Below are 21459 nucleotides of genomic sequence, written 5' to 3' on the forward strand. Positions count from 1 at the left end.
CACACACACGCACGCACGCACACACACACAGACACACACACACACACACACACACGCACGCACGCACGCACGCACACACACACAGACACACACACACACACACACCACACACACACACACACACACACACACCACACACACACACAGACACACACACACACACGCACGCACGCACACACACACAGACACACACACACACACACACCACACACACACACACACACACACACACACACACACAGACACACAGACACACACACACACACACACACCACACACACACACACACACACACACACACAGACACACACACACACACACACACACGCACGCACGCACGCACGCACACACACACAGACACACACACCACACACACACACACACACACACACACACACACAGACACACACACACACCACACACACACCACACACACACACACACACACACACACACCACACACGCACGCACGCACGCACGCACACACAGACACACACACACACACACACACACACACACACACACACACACACACACACACACACGCACAGACACACACACACACACACACCACACACACCACACACACACCACACACACACACACACACACCACACACACACACACACCTCCTGAAGTCTGCTGGGTAATCAAACAGTGCAGTCCTGTGAAAACCAAAGCAAACGGCCCTAATTCTGTTAACAATCATTTCCAGTCTGTCCCTCTTTGTTCAGTATTCGTCTGTTTCATCTTTTTCTTTCATCTGCTGGCTTCAAAAAAATTTTCAGGCTACATAATATTCCTTTAACTCTTGCTTTAATTAAATACTCGAGAGTAATAGCATTTTAAATACAGATGTCTTAGAAAAGCTTTCACCAGTTTGCGTAACATCAAAGTAGTTTTCACTCTATGAAATAAAACCCATACATTTAGCAGATTTTGCGTATAGGGAAAAGGCATGTCAGGCTAAACAGCTGAAACATTTTTATGAGTTAGTTTTATGCATCAAAATTCAAGACTTCACATTGGCTATTTTAGCATCAAGAAGTGCAAGACGGGGAATACGGTGAACAAAAGAAGCGGCCAGTTCTGTACTCTCAAAAACTGATCCTCTTACTTACACTGCATCTGAACTGTGTTGTTCATGATAATTGAATTTGTGAGAGTGCAGCATGTCAGGGAAACAAACAGTTTCCAGTGGATTTCTTCTACTAATCTAAAAACCTCTGGCCATTGCATTCATGTGCTCCTCAGAAATGTGTGATTGGTTATAATGATCAACGCTGCTAAAAACAATGCATAAAACAAAATCTGATGCAACCTGAGCTGATCTAAATGAAATGCCACAATCAACGCTTTTCATTCATTTTCAAATTGAACTTTAATCACGACAGTCGTAGTCGATTTAGTTTGATTGTGCAGGGGCCATCCGTCATAGAAACCAGGATTACTATAGTTAACTAATAAAAAAGAAAGAAAATAGAAATGTTAACTGAAATAAAATACATAAAAACTAAACTTATTTTATTTTAGCTAGCTGACAAGGTAACTTTATTCATTTTAAGTAGTTTACCCTGATGTACTAAACTACTGTATATAGACTAGTGCTGCCAAACGATTAATCGCATCCAAAATAAAAGTTTGTGTTTACATAATATATGTGTGTGTACTGTGTATATTTATTATGTATATATAAATACACACACATACAATTTATATTTAAAAAATACTTGCATATATTTTAGGGCTGGTAATTTAACGCGTTAATTAGAATAATTAATTATGGTGAAAAATAACGCGTTAAAATTATTAACGCATTTAATGCACTTGCCCCGGCCCAGACCTGTGTGGGTCATCTGACATTTCATACAGCTGACTGATGACAAATATGAGGCAGGGAAACCACTCACTGCGTGATGCAGCCTAGAGAACGTAGTTAGAAATTATATCTTAGAATGTCCCGAAAATTCAAGATATGGGGCTAAAATGCCCCTGTTTGAGTTTTTGTCTCATATTTACATCATATAGTTAAGCAATATCACACGAGCAATAGGCTAAGTGCACTATCACGCGACTGCAAATGTGATACTGATCTTATACAATAAGAAAGAAGTTAATATTGTGTTATTGTGTTACACACAATGTTGTCTGCTTTGCTCCATTTTGCCAATGAAAATATAAAGACAAAGCAGAACTGTTCGTCTCCAAGCAACACACAGCAGCATTTCATTTTTTTATCCACGTTTGGAACGAACTGGGTGAACTATTTGGCGCATTGAACCATTGGCGTGTTGGATTTGAAGCGGAGCTGCACAGATCGATCGGTGTATAACATCTAAGTGCCGCTAGAGCGATTCAAAAGCATAAGGAGCCGTCTGCTCTCTATAGCTCTTGCGGTACTTTGATGTCTGTCTGATGGTGATGGTCTGCTTCAAGCCGAACAAGCCTAATGACTCAATGAACCATTCATAAAGAACCATTACCTTCACTCCTGAATCAATCAGCCATTTGAACGAATCGAATGAATAAATGACTCGAAGACTTAATCATTAAGACATTTACCACCACCTACTGGCAGTTTCAGTTTATTTAGAGTATAATTTCATAATTGTATATTTCCATAGTAATAATAATAAAACGAAAAAAATCAATTATTAAAGGTATAGTTCACCCACCCAAAAACATGACAATTGTGTCATCATTTACTCGCCCTCATGGTCCAAAAGAGTTTATGTAATACATTTTATCAAATACAAAATATTTCTTGCTGAAGCTACTTTTTGTAACGTCTGTTTGATGCTTTACACAACAATGACTTTAAATGATCTTTTGGGAGTAATTTCTCAGCCAGATTTGATGTGCGATTAATTATATTAATTAATCGCCACATCACGTAATTAATTAGATTAAAAAAATGTAATTGCTTACGAGCCCTAATATATTTATATAATTTATATTATATATAAATATATATAAAAATAAAAAAACTGAATTTAAACTATTAATAAAAGCATAATAGTATCTCTGTGATACTAAAATAACACTGGATACTACAGAGAACATTCATCTCTGCGTTTTTGCTCCTTCCAGTCAAACTCCTCCCCGGCTTCTCCTGGATTAGCTCTGCTTCTTCACCTGTCTCTTATCCTCCGTTTCGCTTCCAGTCTTGTGTCGGTTCAGTGTTTCCCTGTGAAGTTTTATTTTTCTGGCTTCCGTTTTTCCCACACTTTCCCATGTCACACAGGCCAACCACAAGAATGCAGCGCAGTGGAGAGAGTGAGGGGCTCAGGAATTCCACACGGAGCGGGTAAACACGGCACGGGCCGCGAGCAAACACTGCTTTAACTCTGCATAACCCTCCTCTGTCTCCAGCCGTCTCTGATCGCTCTCTAATGCCTCTCCACCGCTCTTTCAGCTCTCTCTTAATTCAGCCGCTCAGGAATTACCTCCATTTCCTGCCTCTCCCTCGTCTGCCTTTCCAAGCGGTATCATTTACTCTAGACTCTCTCTCTCTGTATATCCTGAGAAGAGTGATGAAATCTTCCTGATCCTCACACAGTCCTGCTCAGCTGTATCTCGTGACCATCCTCTCCGGAAGCAGAGCGATCTTTCCATAGGAAAGACCTTTAAATAAGTTACAAAGATGAAGACGTTGTCCTCATTTCCTCACCGTCAGTGTCCGAATGCTCTTTTCCATACGACAAAAGTAAAAGGAAAAGTATGTCTCATTTTTTGAGAGTCACCATCCACTTTAGTTGCAATGTTGGAATGGTGCAAATTTTTTGATTGTTCATGCTTTTATATCCTATATATTATCATGTTTGTGTTGACCTAGTCACTCAATACGCTGCACTGAATCAGACTTTGTTTATTTGATTTGAAATGTGTGTCAGACCACCATGAACTCTTTTATAGAGTGGGAAAGCAGCTCTGCCTAGCATCTCTTTCTGTGTTTCATGGTGGAAAGAAATTAATACCAAATGACTGACTTTCTGATGACAGCATGTTGATTTTTGGGTGAACTAGACCTTTAAATGCTTACACTCACAGACAAAGGCTTCTTCGTAGCACGGCTGATTATGTTAAACAGATCAGTGAGTTTTATTTTGAATTGCAATATTGTGGATTTTTGTTTTTATTTATTCTTTAAGTTCCCTGAATATCATGTATTTGAATGATCTTTTCATGTCTCATGACTCCTGAGCATGAAAGTGTTTGAACTGAGATGTGTTAAGTTTTGCTAAGTTTGATTCATTTCTGTGAATCAGATTCATTTCAAATTAAAGATTCAAAACTCTGACTCAATGATTCATTTGTGTCATTACTCATAAATGTTTACACAGCACATACAATTCTATAGTTCTAATCTACATCAGTAAATGTCGGTCATTATATTTAGTTCTTTTGGTGATTATTAATTAAAAGATTAAACCTCATTCTTCTTTGTATTCATTTAGTAAAAACAATATTTTTCTTCCCTTACATGTATTTACAGTCACCCCAAAACACTTAAAAACGTCTGAATTGCTTTAGATACAAATTATCAACCAAGTGGCATCTGCAAATAAATAATGCTGGAGCTTTTCAGAACCTTCACTTTTCTGAGGCACTTTTCAATCATTTTAACAATCCAGTCTGGTTGTGGTTGAGTGGATGTAGACGTCTGGTGTGGATCATCTCATTAACACCATTATGTTTAACGACCACAACGCTTGTCTTCATTCTGAACAACACATCCATAGCTTTACATTTTAAAACCTAACAAACTTCATTTCTGTCTTTCAGATACGGGGCTCCAGACTGCGAATAAAAAATGGTTGCATTTGTGACCAAAAATATTAATTTGCGAGTGTTTGCTGTGGTCACTGGCGACTATATTTACGTTATTATTTAAAAATTAACATGCAATGCCTTTTTTCCTGATTGTTTTGCTATGTTGACGTAATAAACTGAGATGATGTGCATCAAAGTTTTAAACTTAGTTTTTAGTGTTTGCTAAACGCAGCTCAGTTGTGCAGCGCGAGAGAGATCGAGATGACGGAGACATGCAAGTAAAAATTCAGAAAAACAGCGTCTATTTCATGCACAACTTGAACAAACCACAACAGGTAAAGCTGTCAGCTGTGTGGATATTGGCAATATTGTTAACAATTCCCGTTTATAATCAATACTAATGGCTTCTTGTTATCAACAGAGGTGCAAACTCGTCAGGAGTGAAAAAAGTGACAAACTAAACTCCACCCCCCCAAACGCAAGATAATTCACATAGCGCATTTCACACACAATGGCAAGTCAAACTGCTTCATGGGGAGACAATTTGATACTGTTAAGTGCTTTGACACAATCTGTATTGTTAAAAGCGCTATATAAATAAAGGCGACTTGACTTGAAAATGTATGTTATTTAAAAAAATCTACATCATTTTTGGACTATGGGGGGCGCCATAATTTTATGTGCACAGTACATTCTGCGTCGATGACGTCAAATGGTTGCACTCGGTGAGCTACTGGCCCTTATTTCTATGGTCTTTGGCTTTTTACTGCAACACAACTCAGAATACACAACAAATAAAATACTGATACGATACCACATTGTGTGGCTTTTGGTTGTCATTTTCAGTCAAAGGGCAACAAGAGAAGCAATGTAAGACTGCTTTCCTAGCGATAGTAGGAGGAGAAAAGCATGGGAAGATGCCTGTGGACGAATAAAACTTCATAAAAACCCGCTTCTTTTATCTCTCCACTTTAGCCCTGATGCCTTTGAGTCTTTTAGTAGACCACAGCTACTGAAAGAGCTTACAAATGGCTGGGATAAGAACGCTAGATGCCATCTGTTAGGAAGTAAACATGCCGACGCTAATCATGACTCGCGGCCGCTAGAGGAGTTTCTCAGCGCGGATTTCCCTCAATATCCGGGGCATTTAGACTCCTTGTGGAGAAAAACAATCGATGGTACAGCATTTGGTTTAAATCTGTATCCATCGCTGTGGTCTTCATATCAGTATTTTATTTTCCGAGTTGTCTATTCAGAGTTGTGTTGTGGTAAAAATAGCAACAGGTAGTGCTAGTAGCTCACCGAGTGCAACCATTTTATGTAATCAGAATAATGGTGCCCCCCATAGTTCAAAATATGTATAAAATGATGTGATTTTTTTTAAATAACTTAAATCTTTGATGGGTTTTCTACTACTTGTTTCAGTAAGAGACATCGTTTACGTTATATTAAACCATACAAGTCTTAATACCCAGGGATCCCTTTAAATCAAATCTTTTTTTCCCGAAACAAATAAGTCAAAAGTCAAAATAATCTTGTTTTCGGTTTGAATGGGTTTACCCCATTTGCAGAGTATTTTGCTTGTTTTAAGGAAAAACTTAATTTTTAATTTTTTTTCTGAAAACAAGACAATTTTTATTTGTCTAGAAAATGCTTCTAGATTTAGGAATATTTAGATATATTTGGATTAGAAACAAGACAAACTCTAAGCAGGAAAGCATTTTTTGCACCATTCAAGGTTATACTACGGGGCCGTTGAATGCTTGAATCTGATTGGCTGACGAACTTTCTAAGGTGTGCAATTATTTTCAGGGAAACGCACGGCGAACGTAGTTCCAGGCACCACATTACATGTCCATATCACTTCACCAAATTATTTGGGTTATTTCAAATGTCCTTACAGCCTAAAACAGCAAAAGAACCAAAACCCACAAAGACACCGGCCAAACAAATAAATATTGTAAACATAAGGATACAAACGGCAGATTATATTCATGTTTTTGCCACAAAATGATGCTTTATTATGTACGAAAAGCACATACTCTATCTCTCCCTCACACACAGTCTGCACACATGCTAACATAAGTGCTAATGTTGTTAGAGCTACTCTGACGATTTTATCAGTAGCATAGTTTAACAACTTAAAAACTACATGACTTCTCACAAGCGAGGTAACAACAACAGCGCTGTTCGTGAAGAGAGTTAACTTTAAGTTTCACTATAACTAACGTTAGAGACATTGCTGCCGAACACTTTTGAGAGACGCAGACTCAGAGGTAATCTCTCTCTCTCTCTCATAATTTAGTTAACTGTGCATTATTTTTTCTAATAATTCAATGGCCCGTCGTCAATTATTCCTTACATAAACACCTTTATATGATTAAAAGACGTCTGAGCAACAACTACGGTCTACAATCAACAAGGATTGTTAAGATGTTACATGAACTTAGGGGAAATAAACCACTGTAAATCTTAATTTCAGAACTCAAATGTTTGAAGCAGCTGACGGGCTAAACGTCTTGAAACAGGCTGTTGCAGGCTGACACCTAGCTATGGGTTAGCGCTGCCTGACTTAGCCCTGAGCTATATTGCCCAGTCCTAGTGCAATCTGGGCACACAGAGTCATTTTTCTGTGGTTTATCTGCATTTGCTCCTTCAGGCTATATTTTTAATCTAATCCCTTTTAATGATCGGAAACATTAAGGTAATCTTTTACAAAATCACGTGTAATTGTTCTAGGAGAAAAACTATTTGCATCCCTCCACCACATCAATCAGGCCTTCATGACGTAGACAACCCCAGCATGGTGGGCCACATGCTGTTAGTAAAGATATCTCAGAGCTCTGCTAATGTTGTGTAATAGGGCCAAATGTGCAGTGCAGCGTGGGAAACATAAGAGCGGTCTGTGGTCCGAGAGCCGGCTCACCTCCCACCATTCTGTCTGCAAATCTCAAAACAAAATCAGGTTTCCACAGCACGCATAAACACGGCCCACCCGCCCCGTCACACTGTTTACTTAATAGGCAAAGGCCTGTGCATGTGTGTGTGTGTGTGTGTGTGTGTGGATGCCGACAATTAATGCAAATGGAATTAACATTCTTAATGTGTTCTTCTACACAACCAACACTAATGCAAACCTCAGCTGAGGACTGAACACATCAATAGCATCAGGCATTGAAAACCTGACGCACTCTGGAAACAAATACTACATTTTTGCTTTTGTTAATTTCTGAACTCTAAACATTCCTGAATAGTTTCTATTTGGTCTTGAAATTCAAAACAGCAGTGGACGAGCGGTGCACTAACTAGATTTTGGATATCAGAGTCCGGTCAAATATTTCTGTTACCATAAGTGAGATTTCAGATGGCCAGAAACCTGCTCAGAATAAACCTTGAAGTATCAACAATAATGAAAGTGTTTGTTTATGATAGTAAAGGTAGGCAAAAATATGTCTTTTACTCTTGGACTATGCATTGATTAACTTTATTTTTTTTTTTAAACTACAATATCTTTCAAAAGTTTGGGGTCAGTTATTTATTTATATATATTTTAAGAAATTAATACTTTTACTTAGGTAAGGACGCACCGAATTGATCAAAAGTGACAGTAAAGACATTTATAATGTTACAAAAGATCTCTATTTTAAATATTTTCTTTTGAACTTTCTATTCATTTGTGAATCCTGAAAAATGAAATAAAAATAAAATCATGGTTTCCACACAAATATTGTGCAGCACAAGTGTTTTCAACATTGATAATAATCAGAAATGTTTGTTGATCAGTAAATCAGTATATTAGAATGATTTCTGAAGATCATGTGACACTGAAGCCTGGAGTAATGATGATGAAAATACAGCTGCAGATCACAGAAATAAATTACAGTTGTGAATATTGTGTGTAACACGTCGATAGAATTGACCCGGAGGTAATATAGCCTCGGTCGAAGACGTCATCGGCGCGCACCCGCAACACGAGGCTATAAAAGATGAGCCACAGGTGCATCATCAGGTCTTTTGTCTTCAGACCATTCTGTGCATGTGTGCGTCGAGTCAGGTAGTGTGCAGAAAATTCTCATTCTCAAATCTTTTTTCTCTCACGTTACAACAAAGAGTTTAAAAAGTAAAAGAAGAAAAATGAGCCAACAAATCAGTAAGCGTTGTGTTCCTCCATGCTCCCGTCCCATGTCTGAGCTGGATACACACGATTACTGTTTTGTTTGTTTGGGGGAAGAGCACGCGGTTCTGGCTATAAAGAAAGGCGGGTGCGAGCATTGTGACCAGCTCACAGTTAAGATGCTTCGCTCCCGTCTGAACTATTTCCAGTCCGCACCCGCATTACCATTGTGGGGCTCTCGTATGGATCTGCATGACGGGCAAGAGACAGGTCCGTCCCTTTCGCTTGCTGCGTCACCAGATCCTAACATTCTCGTGATCTCGAAGCGCGCTCCGGTGCTTCTTCGGTTCAGGAGGGGGATGATATATCTCTTGGTTCTTCAGATCACGAGCAGCCAGCCTCTGAGCATTCCTCTTGCGAAAAGAAATCTGTCGAGGAATTGCTAGAGGTGGTTACTCGCGCGGTGGCCAGGTTACAGATTGACTGGCCACGTGAACAAGAGACCCCCAAACGTAGTAAGCTAGAGGATAGGTTTCTGTCCGGTGGCAGGGGGGAGAGACCACAACATCAGTCTCTCCCCTTTTTCGAGGACCTCCATGATGAGCTGTCTAAGTCATGGAGTAAACCATATACTTCTCGCGTCTTTGTGCCTTCGACGTCGACTTTTTCGACTATCGTGGGTGCGAAGTCGCGGGGGTATACGGAGATGCCTCGGGTTGAAGAGACGCTCGCGAGCTATCTCTCGCCCGAAGCCGCATCTTCGATAAAGAAACCTACCCTACCCACTAAACCTTGTCGTATAACATCATCACTAGTGGGTAAAGCTTTCCAAGCTGCAGGTCAGGCTGGTGCTGCGCTGCATACTATGGCAGTGTTACAGGCATACCAGGCTGACCTGTTGAAGGATTTGAGTATGGGCAGTACCATCGACGAGGAAGCGTTCTCTGAGCTTCGTCGAGCCACAGATCTGTCTCTCCATGCGACCAAGCAAACGGCCCGTGCCATCGGCCGTTCAATGAGTGCTTTAGTCAGCACGGAGAGGCACCTGTGGCTGAATCTGACAGGTATTAAAGAGAAAGATCGTTTGTTTCTGTTAGACTCCCCTGTTTCTCCCTCTGGTTTGTTTGGCGACTCCGTGAACATCGTAGCGGCCAGATTTAAAGAGGTGAAGAAACACGAAGCATTCGTTCAGTTCCTTCCTCGCCGCACTCAAGGGGAGGGGCCATCTGCCACCCAGCCCCGCGCCGGTCCTTCAAAAGCTAGGGAGGTTAAAAAGCAGAGCGTGGCGGAGCGTGCTCCCCCTCGTAGAGACTGGGGACAGGCTCGCCGCGCTCAGCAACCTCCCAAGCCAGACCTCAGGACTATTATTAACAAGAAGCGAAAGTCCTGATGGTCTGGCGCCCAATCTGGTGGGGGTAGTCCCCCGCGGGATGGGGGGCGTTCAAGATCTCTTCGCCCCTTCCCGCTACCCTCACAAAACCACTCTATCCCCGCCACTTCTCGTGCTTCGGGGGGCAGCGGTTTACAGCGAAATGTTAGATGTTCCGTTGTTTCCGGCTGTCATTCCGGACGCGGAACATCTAACATCCCCTCAAAAGGAAGTATTAAAATTAATACCACTCTCAGAGAGTCTGGCAGCGTGGAAACTTCTGCCAGGCATTTCTGCGTGGGTATTAAGCACAGTGCAGATAGGATACAGAATCCAATTTATTCGTCGTCCTCCGCGTTTCAACGGCGTGGTTTTCACTTCCGTGAAACCGGAGCTGATGCACGTACTGTCACAAGAGCTGCAAACTCTTCTGAGCAAAGAGGCCATAGAAAATGTTCCTCTTCCAGAGAGAGAGTCGGGCTATTGCAGCAGATACTTCCTGGTTCCCAAAAAGGATGGGGGGGTGCGTCCAATCTTGGATCTTCGAGGCTTAAACCGTGCAGTCAAAGCACTCAAGTTCAAGATGTTAACCGTCAAGACGGTCGTGACGCAAATTCAACATCACGATTGGTTCATCACGATCGATCTGAAGGACGCATATTTTCACAATATTGTCACAACACAGGAAATTCCTGAGGTTCGCTTTCGGAGGGCGAAGCGTACCAATTTCGGGTTCTTCCATTCAGTCTAGCCTTGTCACCCCGCACGTACACAAAATGCATGGATGCAGCACTGGCTCCATTACGACTCCAGGGCATTCGCATTTTGAATTACATCGACGATTGGTTAATATTAGCACAATCGCAAGAGATGGCGCTCCAACACAGAGACATCGTGTTAGCTCATCTAGTTTCTCTAGGGTTGAGACTCAACACCAAGAAAAGTGTTCTTTCTCCTGCCCAGAGAACGACTCATCTCGGGATCGTTTGGGATTCGATCACGATGCGGGCACAACTATCTCCCGCTCGTATCGAGACCATTCGGCAGACCATGAGCAAAGTCAGGCTAGGTCAAGATCGCACTGTTCATCAGTACCAAAAGATGTTAGGTTACATGGCTTCAGCATCCACGGTGATTCCTCTGGGGCTGTTGCACATGAGACCGTTTCAGTTGTGACTGAAAGCCAGAGGATTTCATCCAAGAGCTCCAATCCTCAAAGGCAAATAAAAGTGACGCGCCGTGGGCTTCGTACACTATCTCTGTGGCTCAGACCCCGGTTCCTCGCCTTGGGTCCCACTCTAGGGGCGCCGTGTCGTTGCAGACTGCTAACGACGGACGCCTCCCTGATGGGCTGGGGAGCGGTCTTAGATGGCCTTCCAGCTCAAGGGGAATGGGAGGGCCATCAGCTCGATTGGCACATCAATTGCCTCGAGCTGATGGCCGTATTTCTGGCTCTGGAATATTTTCTCCATCAATTGAGGGGCTGTCATGTCCTAGTGCGGGTGGACAACACAGCAGCAGTCTTTTATATAAATCACCAGGGAGGTCTGCGCTCACGCAATCTGAACAGAATAGCGAGGCAGATTTTTCTCTGGGCCCAGGACAAGTTCCTGTCACTCAGGGCAGTATACATTCCAGGGCATTTGAATGTGGGAGCAGATTTACTGTCCAGGCAGACACTACCGACGGGGGAATGGAAACTCCACCCGGAAGTAGTGAAACAGATTTGGACCAAATTTTACAAAGCGGAGGTGGACCTCTTCGCCTCACTACAGACAGCGCAATGTCCCCTCTACTTCTCTCCGAGTCACCCAGCTCCACTGGGTCTGGATGCGATGGCGCACACATGGCCCAAGATGCGCATGTATGCGTTTCCTCCAGTTTCTCTACTCCCGGGAGTTCTAGCCAGAGTTCGCCAACAAGGGTCTTGCCTCTTGCTGATAGTGCCACGTTGGCCGAACAGAGTGTGGTTCTCGGAGATAATATCTCTCCTTGACGGCTCGCCGTGTGCGATTCCGGAGAGGAGGGACCTTCTGTCTCAGGCGGAGGGCAAGATATTCCATTCCAGGCCCGACCTGTGGAATCTTCACGTTTGGCCCCTGATGGGAACCAACTGAGGTACACTGGGCTTTCGCCTGCCGTTATTGAGACCATTCTGAGTGCTAGAGCTTCCTCCACTAGACAAAGTTATGCCAATAAATGGGGTGTTTTTGAAAGGTGGTGTGTTTTACACAATGTAGATCCAGTCAACTGCCAGGTTGCTTCAGTTCTGGACTTCATGCAGGAGAAATTATCAACAGGCACATGCCCTGCTACTCTTAAGGTTTATGTGGCCGCTCTTTCGGCTTGCCACACCTTGGTAGATGGGGCGCCACTCGGGAGACATCCTCTGCTCTCTCTCTTCCTTCGGGGGGCCAGGCGACTGAGGCCTCCAGTAAAAACCAAGATCCCTTCATGGGACTTAGCTACAGTTCTCGAGGGTCTGGTTGAAACCCCCTTTGAACCTATAGAATCTGCGTCTGATAAACTTCTGACTCCAAAAATGTTTTTTCTCATGGCAATAATTTCCTTGAAGAGAATTGGGGATATGCAGGCTCTGTCTATCTCTCCATCCTGCTTAGACTTTGCCCCAGGAATGGTGAAAGTTATTTTGCATCCACATCCTGATTACCTGCCTAAGGTTCCATTTTCGGCTGTACATCCGGTCATTCTAGAGGCCTTCTGCCCTCCACCGTTCACAACGCCGGAGCAGGAGAAATCTCATAGACTGTGTCCAGTCCGTGCACTTCAGGCTTACATCCACCGCACTAGCCAGTAGCGTAAGTCAGAGCAACTGTTCGTTTGTTATGGTGGTAGTAACAGAGGAGCAGCTGCCACCAAGCAGACCATGTCTCATTGGGTCAGGGATGCTATTGCTCTTGCTTATGAGGCGCGCGGTCAAGCTTCGCCTATAGGTCTTAGGGCTCACTCCACCAGGGGGGTCGCCTCCTCTAGTGCTTTGGCAAGGGGTGCCCCCTTACAACAGGTTTGTGATGCGGCAGGTTGGTCCTCTCCGCACACATTCATAAGATTTTATAGTTTGGATGTTCATGCCACCCCGGGCTCTCATGTCCTTGAGTCAATGTCACAAGCTAATGTCTGAGGCCTTCTTGCGTTCTTGTGGGCACACCTGCACAACCGTGGGTCCAGACATTTCCAAGCACGGCGGCGTGGGTATTCTCATTCCCAATGCGCTGAGCAGCGCAGCATCGATTGTAGCTTTCGAAAGGGAACGTTTCCGGTTACTTAACTGTAACCTTGTTCCCTGAGAAAGCGGAACGAGATGCTGTGCTGCTTTGCCGTGCTGAAGATGTCCCAGGACTGCTCTTCAGACAAATTATCCTGATGATGCACCTGTGGCTCATCTTTTATAGCCTCGTGTTGCGGGTGCGCGCCGATGACGTCATCGACCGAGGCTATATTACCTCCGGGTCAATTCTATCGACGTGTTACACACAATATTCACAGCTGGTCACGACTAAAGGCGTTCCCAATGCGCTGAGCAGCGCAGCATCTCGTTCCGCTTTCTCAGGGAACAAGGTTACAGTTAAGTAACCGGAAACGACTTCCTTCAAAAAACATAAAAAATCCTTTGAACCTAAACTTTTGACCAGTAGTATAATCAAATGCACAATTTCAGTGAATCAAAACTGATAATAAAATAAAGGAAGTACATTTTAAATACATCTGTTTAGGTACCATCAAGGCTAGTATGCCAATACTAATAGCAATGTGATATATATTTGAAAGCCATCATTGAACATTCAATAGACAAACTGCAAATTTGTCTGTTTTTAATCAGTTTTTAACAATTACAAAATGATCAACCTTAAAACAACTTTTAATTTAACCCATTAAAACCTAAAACAATAAATTTGCCTTTATTAGAAATAACCACAAAATTATGTTTCCATATCCATGACATTACTCCTTTTTGAGTAAGATGTCTGTTCATTTTTTAACCTCAAAGCTTATTTTATGCATACATTTTCATAATAAAATTACTAATTGATATTGCCATTTTTACGTGAGGATGGATCCCTCTCTATTTAAAGCCAACTATTTCTCAACTTCTTGTATTCAATTTATACAACAAAAGTTGAGAAAACTCAAAAATCTCCTGAAGCTGGTTGCCTTAAACTTTTAGGTTTTCTCTACTTTTGATTTTTTACCTGCTAATGATGAACACCCAACTTCAGAAAGTGAAACGGACTGCAGTATGCGCACACACTGAATCTTACTTGTGGAGACTGTGTGCGACGGTCTTGCGCACGCGTCCGTCTCTGGGCGCGCTGCTGGGAGGTTTGGGGGCGAGCGTGAGGAGCCCGGCGCGGCCCGTCTGGTTGAAGGTACGTCTGAACGGCTGGGTCAGAGGGCTGCTGGGAGCGTGAGGTCGTGCTGAAGCAGCAGGTGTGAGGGTGTGTGCCGACAGAATGGCCTAAAGATGAGAGATGAGAGTGACCATTCATTTAAACGGTGAGTTTCTGAAGTATACTAAAAATAAAATGCTTGTGTGATATAAATGAAAAAAAAAATAAAAAAAATTGAGATTACACCAGTTTAAAAGAATAGTTCACCCAAAAATTTAAGTTTGCTTAAAAATATCCTAGATTAGAATGAGTTTGTTTCTTGATCAGGTTTGTAGAAATGTGTCTCTGCATCAGTGTCTCAGCAATGGATGCTCTGCAGTGAATGGGTGCCGTCAGAATGAGAGTCCAAACAGCTGATAAAAACATCACAATAATCCACACCACTCCAGTCCATCAATTAACATCTGGAGAAGACAAAAGCTGTGTGTATGTAAGAAACTAATCAGGTGCTACCATTAATATGTTTTAACTTTAAACCGTTGCTTCTGGCCAAAACATCCATAATAATCCATAATAACACTTCCTCCAGTGAAAAAGTGCATCTCCTGTTGTTTTTCACACCAAAATCCACCCACATATTGTTTTGGCTTGTAAACGCTGCTTGATCTGTGCAGATTTCTCTCCTGATTCAGACCAGATCACTTTTCCACTGAAGAAAGCATTATTATGGATTATTTTGGCCAGAAACAACAGTTAAATGTCTTAATGCTGGATGTGTTTCATCTTTTGTCTTCTCCAGATGTTAACTGATGGACTGGAGTGGTGTGGATTATTGTGGTGTTTTTATCAGCTGTTTGGACTCTCATTCTGACGGCACCCATTCACTGCAGAGCATCCATTGCTGAGACACTGATGCAGAGACACATTCCTACAAATATGATGAAGAAACAAACTCATCCTGATCTTGGATGGCCTGAGTATGAGGACATTTTCAACAATTTTTCTTTTTTTGGTGAACTATTCCTTTAATATGTAATATGGATACATTAGTTTACATCTAAACAGTCATAGATATATACATTTTTTTGTTTACCACTGTAATGTTTGTTTGAATCTGAAGTGCTAAAACTGTTTGTCTATTTCAGGATTCAGTGAGATCTTCCAGCAGAATAAAACGATCGTGTTGAACGGTCCTGTGAAGGAACAACCTTATCTCAGTCTTTATTAAAAGCAGCATTTTTCCTTCGAGTCAATCGAGGTCAAGCACAACCAAAAGCCAGTTCATTCACTCACATGGAAGAAAGAAATGACACGGCTTATCATAACAGCCACTAAATACTTTATAATCGGACATACCAAAACACAGGAATTCTTCACATTTCATTCTTGTTTAGACAAGTTTTCATCTGAGCGAGAGCTTGGACTCGGTAAACATATTTTCCACACTGACATGCGATTTAATGGCTACCGTTCATTGATTCACGAGAAAGCATTCTTTCCGTCTCGCTCCTCTCGCGTAAACACTGCCGTGAGGGAGTTGTGAGGCCCCTGGCGTTTGATGAATGAGTGGACGGGACTCACCGGCTGGCGGTTTGGAGTTGCGGGCCAGGAAAGGGCACCTTTCTAATGCTGCCAGGTGGCCACGGGCCAAGACAGCCGAGGAGCCGCAGAGTCTGTACCAGCACTGAACACAGCACCACAATCACACCGCTTTCCATCTCTGCTCTCACCGATTCTGAACGGATTCCCTCAGCAAAGCAACTCAACAAACAGAGGCAACTGCGAGTTTGTGTTAAACCTTCTTCCAGACGGATATGAAGGTTTAGAGAGCTTGCATTTGAGGCTGTAAACAAGTGATCAAAACAGATCAGGGTGATAGTCATCTAAAAACATGATGACCCAAACCAACGCAGGCAAAAAGGAGACGTCATAAAAGCTAGATCTTTGTTCTGTCGTTAAATTTATTAGCTTTTCTGTGTATTAAATTTACCTACAGGCAATTTGAATAGCGCTTAATATAAATACATTTTTAAAAATACAAAAGTTTGGAGTCAAGCTTTTTCAATGTTTTTAATGAAGTCTCTTCTGCTCACCAAGGCTGCATTTATTTGGTCAAAATACAGTGGAATATTATTAGAATGTAAAGCAGCTGTTTTCTATGTGAATATGTGTTAAAGTGTAATTTATTTCTGTGATCTGCAGCTGTATTTTCAGCATCATTACTCCAGTCTTCAGTGTCACATGATCTTCAGAAATCATTCTAATATACTGATTTATAATAAATGTTGAAAACAGTTGCGCTGCACAATATTTTGGTGGAAACTGATACATTTTATATTTCAGGATTCACAGATGAATAGAAAGTTCAAAAGAACAGCATTTATTACAAACGGAAACCTACTGTAACATCATAAATGACTTTACTGTAACTTTTGACCAATTTATTGCATCCTTGCTTCATAAAAGCATTAATTTCTTTTAAACTTTTGAACAGTAATCATGGAGATTGCGACCTGCCATTTATTTGTGCTGAGATCAATGCTAATGGAATGAAAACATGTTTTTATGTGGCTGTAGTAATGAATGTGTGCTTGGTCGAGTCTCAAAAGAAGAGCAGTGCTTCATGGGGAGGTTTAGGGAGTATTCACTGATACAGCGCTGACTCATAAACAGTGCAAACATACACACAGATGACCACACACACACACTGCTGACCGACTATTTCATTCACATTTACTGTAATGCAGTGTGAGTTGAGGGCCTATGATGGACGCCTCCTCCGAGGATCCTGTGGCTTAATGAAGTCCTCTGGAGACGTGGACTGATTGCTTCACAGTACCAGGGAGGAGATCTCCATCCAGAAAAGTCTGTGGGGGTGAGGATCGTTTTCCCATAATCCCCTGCTGAACACAATCGACTCGTGCCAAGAAATACAAATCTCCAATTGCATTAATTAGAGACGAATGTCAACGCGGAACAGTGACATCAGCGACACTATTATAAATGTGCATGCAGTCATGTTAGCGGGCGGCGCTGAGGACGTGATGTTTGCAGGATCTGATGTAAGTGTGACATGCACAGCTGAGAGTGAAACACACAAGATCAGGAGATCACGTTTCATACAGACTAAACTCCACTGGAGGAACTGGAACATTATACTGAGAGTCATCCAATACTCTGAATATAAGAAAAAGAAAATTACAAATTTTAAAAACTGTTCTGAAGTGGGTTTGTTTTTAAAGCTTTGTATTATTTGATGAGATTATTAACCATAAATCTGAAGCAAATACTTTACAGTTGTGTTGAGAGTGTTGCTTTGTGACTCTGGTATTTATCCATAATGCAAATAAAATGTAAGACAACATCTAGCTATGACAGAAATATCACACATCTGAAAAAAGAAATAAGGATGCTGAAATTTGAAGCTAGTGTTGTCAAACAATTAATCATGATTAATCGCATCCAAAATAAAAGTTTTTGTTTACATAATATATGTGTGTAATGTCTATATTTATTATGTATATATAAATACACACACATGCATGAATATATTTAAGAAAAATATGTGATGTTTATATATTAAATATATTTATATATAATATAAAATATAAGAATATAAATATATAAATGTATATCCATGTAAATATCTTCAAAATATATGCTGTATGTGTGTGTATTTATATATACATAATAAATATACACAGTACACACACATATATTATTTATGTAAAACTTTTATTTTGGATGAGAATAACCGCGATTAATCGTTTGACGGCACTATTTTATACTTATTTTTTTCCCTTCCTATTCCATTGTGAACACTTTAAAATTTAAAGGATTTGTTGTGGAATCATGGGAACTAAAATACACGTTTATTATTTTTATGTGTATTGTTATAACATTTTCACTATAATGTTTGTAAATGTTTAATTTCAGTATTTGACATTATTTCAAACTGTAATAAATGTTATTTCAAACTGCAACTTGTCTGTGTTTTTTCTCTCACCAATCAAATTTTAACCCAGCACAACGCATAGTCATGTGGAACTTATTTTCCAGAAAATACAGTGTATATACATGTGGTATCTGTCAGTGAAAATATTAATACATGCACAAGTCAAATAAACATTTTAGCCTGTGCGGTTGTTATTGAACCCTGTGTGGTCTCCCTCATTGTGTGGAGGTGAAATGAAGTGCGGTGACTGTGGGGTTACCTGGTGACGTGTGCGGCTCTGGTTGAGCAGCTGTCTGGATCGTAGCTTCTGCTGCTGCAGCTGCTGGATGGCGAACTGCAGCTGGTAGCTTCCCGCAGCCGGCGGCGGCTTCTGAGCGCTTAGCAGATCCACGTCACACACCGACTCGGCTTCACACGCAGCCCTGAGACTGAAGACAAACGACAGCATCAAAACACTAGTCGAGAAGCATTTCAGTGTCCCAGCAGGACAAGAGCAAACCTGTTACTGAAAAATGCTGTTAGCTGATGCCAATAGCATCATTTGAGATGTCAAGCACCTTGGAGATGAGAGTAGGATGCATTCTACTAATATAATCATTTACACAGTGGCTGACATAGCTTGTTTTTATGACAGATTTATTTAAACATTAAATAATCAAGACATCATTAACAAGGTAATATATAATGAATATACAGGCTAATATTCTCTAAAGTTCACTAAAGTTTCTCTAGTGAACTAATGTGCTGTGGACACTAAAAGACTTGCCTGATGTAGATGTAAATGACATTGTTTACAAGCTGTTTTACTGACATCTTTGCACGGTTGAAAACACTGACTGGGCTAAAGTAACACAAAGCTTTTTGTGATTATTAGACAGGAGGCACGCTATAAGTTTTATTCATGCATCAACTGAAACAGTGAAAACCGAAAGGTTTGGGTAAATAGTTTTGTACATAATCTGTGGGCACTTTGGAGGTGCATGGTGAATTAAATGTTCCTCCAAGCATTATTTTTCATATTGTTATCACTGCAGTCTGGAAATGTCATTAGATACAGACATGGATACTCAGAGAGCAGCAATACACTATATGAGCAAAAGTATTGGGACAGCTGTCCATAACTCCAACAGCGACTTGACACTGCATTTTAAATAATAGACATTAATATGGAGTGGTTCCCCCTTTGCAGCTATAACAGCTTCCACTCCTCTGGGAAGGCTTTCCACCGAGACCGAGACCAACCCCTGAAAAACAGCCCTATAACATTATCCCTTCACCAAACTTTACAGTCATCACTATCAGTGGCGGCTGCTAGTCTTTCAAAGAGGGGAAGCTCATTTTCGACAATATTAGCACTGTCTGCCATCGTGTGCAGTTTGCTAGCTGGCTAGTTCACCCCTACGAGGCTAGCCTAGCCTACTGTATGAATGAATGAATGAACAAACGATCTAAAAAAAGATATTAAACTCGACGGAGGAAATGTGGGAATTAGGTTAAACTGAAACAAGGAATGTGGTGTATAATTGTGTGAAATGTATGATGAAAATTGACTAGCAATTTCGCCAAGCAAATACCAAGAAATAGGTTGCAGCAGTTTGTCTTTCGACTACACTGGCAAAATCCGCTATGGGACTGAGCTCGAATAGCTTCAGCGTCAGCGACTTCTTATAGTACAAAATCGCTGTCAATCAAAAGGAGATGCAGTCTTTCGACAGACCCTCCAATCATCACGCAGAAGCCCGGAGTCCAGACTCCTCCATTCACTCCCAGAGACGCTGAGCGTCCGGGGGCGGGACATAATCGCAGCATTTATCCAATGACCATCTAGTTTCGAAGCACTGAACAAAAACTGTTCAAAGCAGCCCCCCCAAGTCAATGGATGCTAGGCTTCAACAGGGAAATACACTGTGACGCTACGGGAATATATGAGAAGGAAATCGAGTCACCTACTATATGTAGCTGATCGTCTTCAAGATGAACGTGTTCTAACGCACTTTTAGTCAATAAAATGTTAACACAATAGTACATATTTGACCATTAATTTTTTGACATTATAGGGGAAGCCGAGCTTCCCTTGCAGTCTTAAAACAAATCCCCACTGGTCACTATGCAGTCAGGCAGGTAATGTTCTCCTGACATCCAGCAAATCCAGACTCACCCATCAGACCACCAAACAGAGAAGTGTGATCGGTCACTCTACAGAACAGGTTTCCACTGCTCCAGAGTCCAGTGGTGGCTGCTTTACACACTGCATCAGATGCTTAGAATTGTATTTGCTGATGTGAGGCTTGCATGCAGTTGCCGGCCATGGAAACACATTCATGAAGCTCCTGCTGCAGTTTTTGTGCTTATATTAATGTCAGTGGAAGTCTGTAACTCTTCAGCTGTGGAATCAGCAGTGTTGGTGGCACCACGCTCCTCAGTACTCCATGACCTGCTCTGTGACTTCACTTGGTCTTCCGCTTCATGGTGGAGTTTCTGCTGTTTCTAAACACTTCTAATAATACCACTTAGAGTTGAATATCTAGCAGGGATGACATTTCACAAACTGACTTACTGCAAAGGTGGCATCCAATCACAGTACCACACTTGAATTCACTGAGCTCTTCAGAGTGACCCATGTTTGTACATGCAGACTAGCGGCGTGTTTGAATTTATGCACCTGTGGCAATGGGTCTGAATGCAATAATTAGGAATGTCCCAATACTTCTGTCCATGTAGGGATGTGCATGAGTACTCTGAAGTGACACCAATGATTGTTCATGATTATACATGACATGACTTTTTGCTAAATTTGAAATTCAGTAACAATTTGAATAGGGACAATGAGTTGAATAGGAACCTCATTTTTAATTGTAATTTAATTACAACATAATTTTGGCAGAATTCAGCAGAGCTG

General features: G+C 41.5%; 1 protein-coding gene across 2 annotated transcripts in view; it reads right to left on the bottom strand.

The window, feature by feature from the left end:
• ttll5 (tubulin tyrosine ligase-like family, member 5) overlaps positions 1–21459 on the bottom strand; it is a 126462-nt gene that overhangs the window by 10084 nt on the left and 94919 nt on the right. For both annotated transcript variants that reach the window (XM_079386449.1, XM_079386448.1), the window contains exons 29-30: positions 18820–18988; positions 14537–14733 (exon numbers count right to left, since the gene is read on the bottom strand). In XM_079386449.1, coding sequence (XP_079242575.1) covers positions 14537–14733; positions 18820–18988 — 366 coding nt within the window. The remainder of the gene's footprint in view (positions 1–14536; positions 14734–18819; positions 18989–21459) is intronic.

Source organism: Barbus barbus (genome assembly GCF_936440315.1).
Source record: "Barbus barbus genome assembly, chromosome: 30".
Classification (NCBI taxonomy): Eukaryota; Metazoa; Chordata; class Actinopteri; order Cypriniformes; family Cyprinidae; genus Barbus; species Barbus barbus.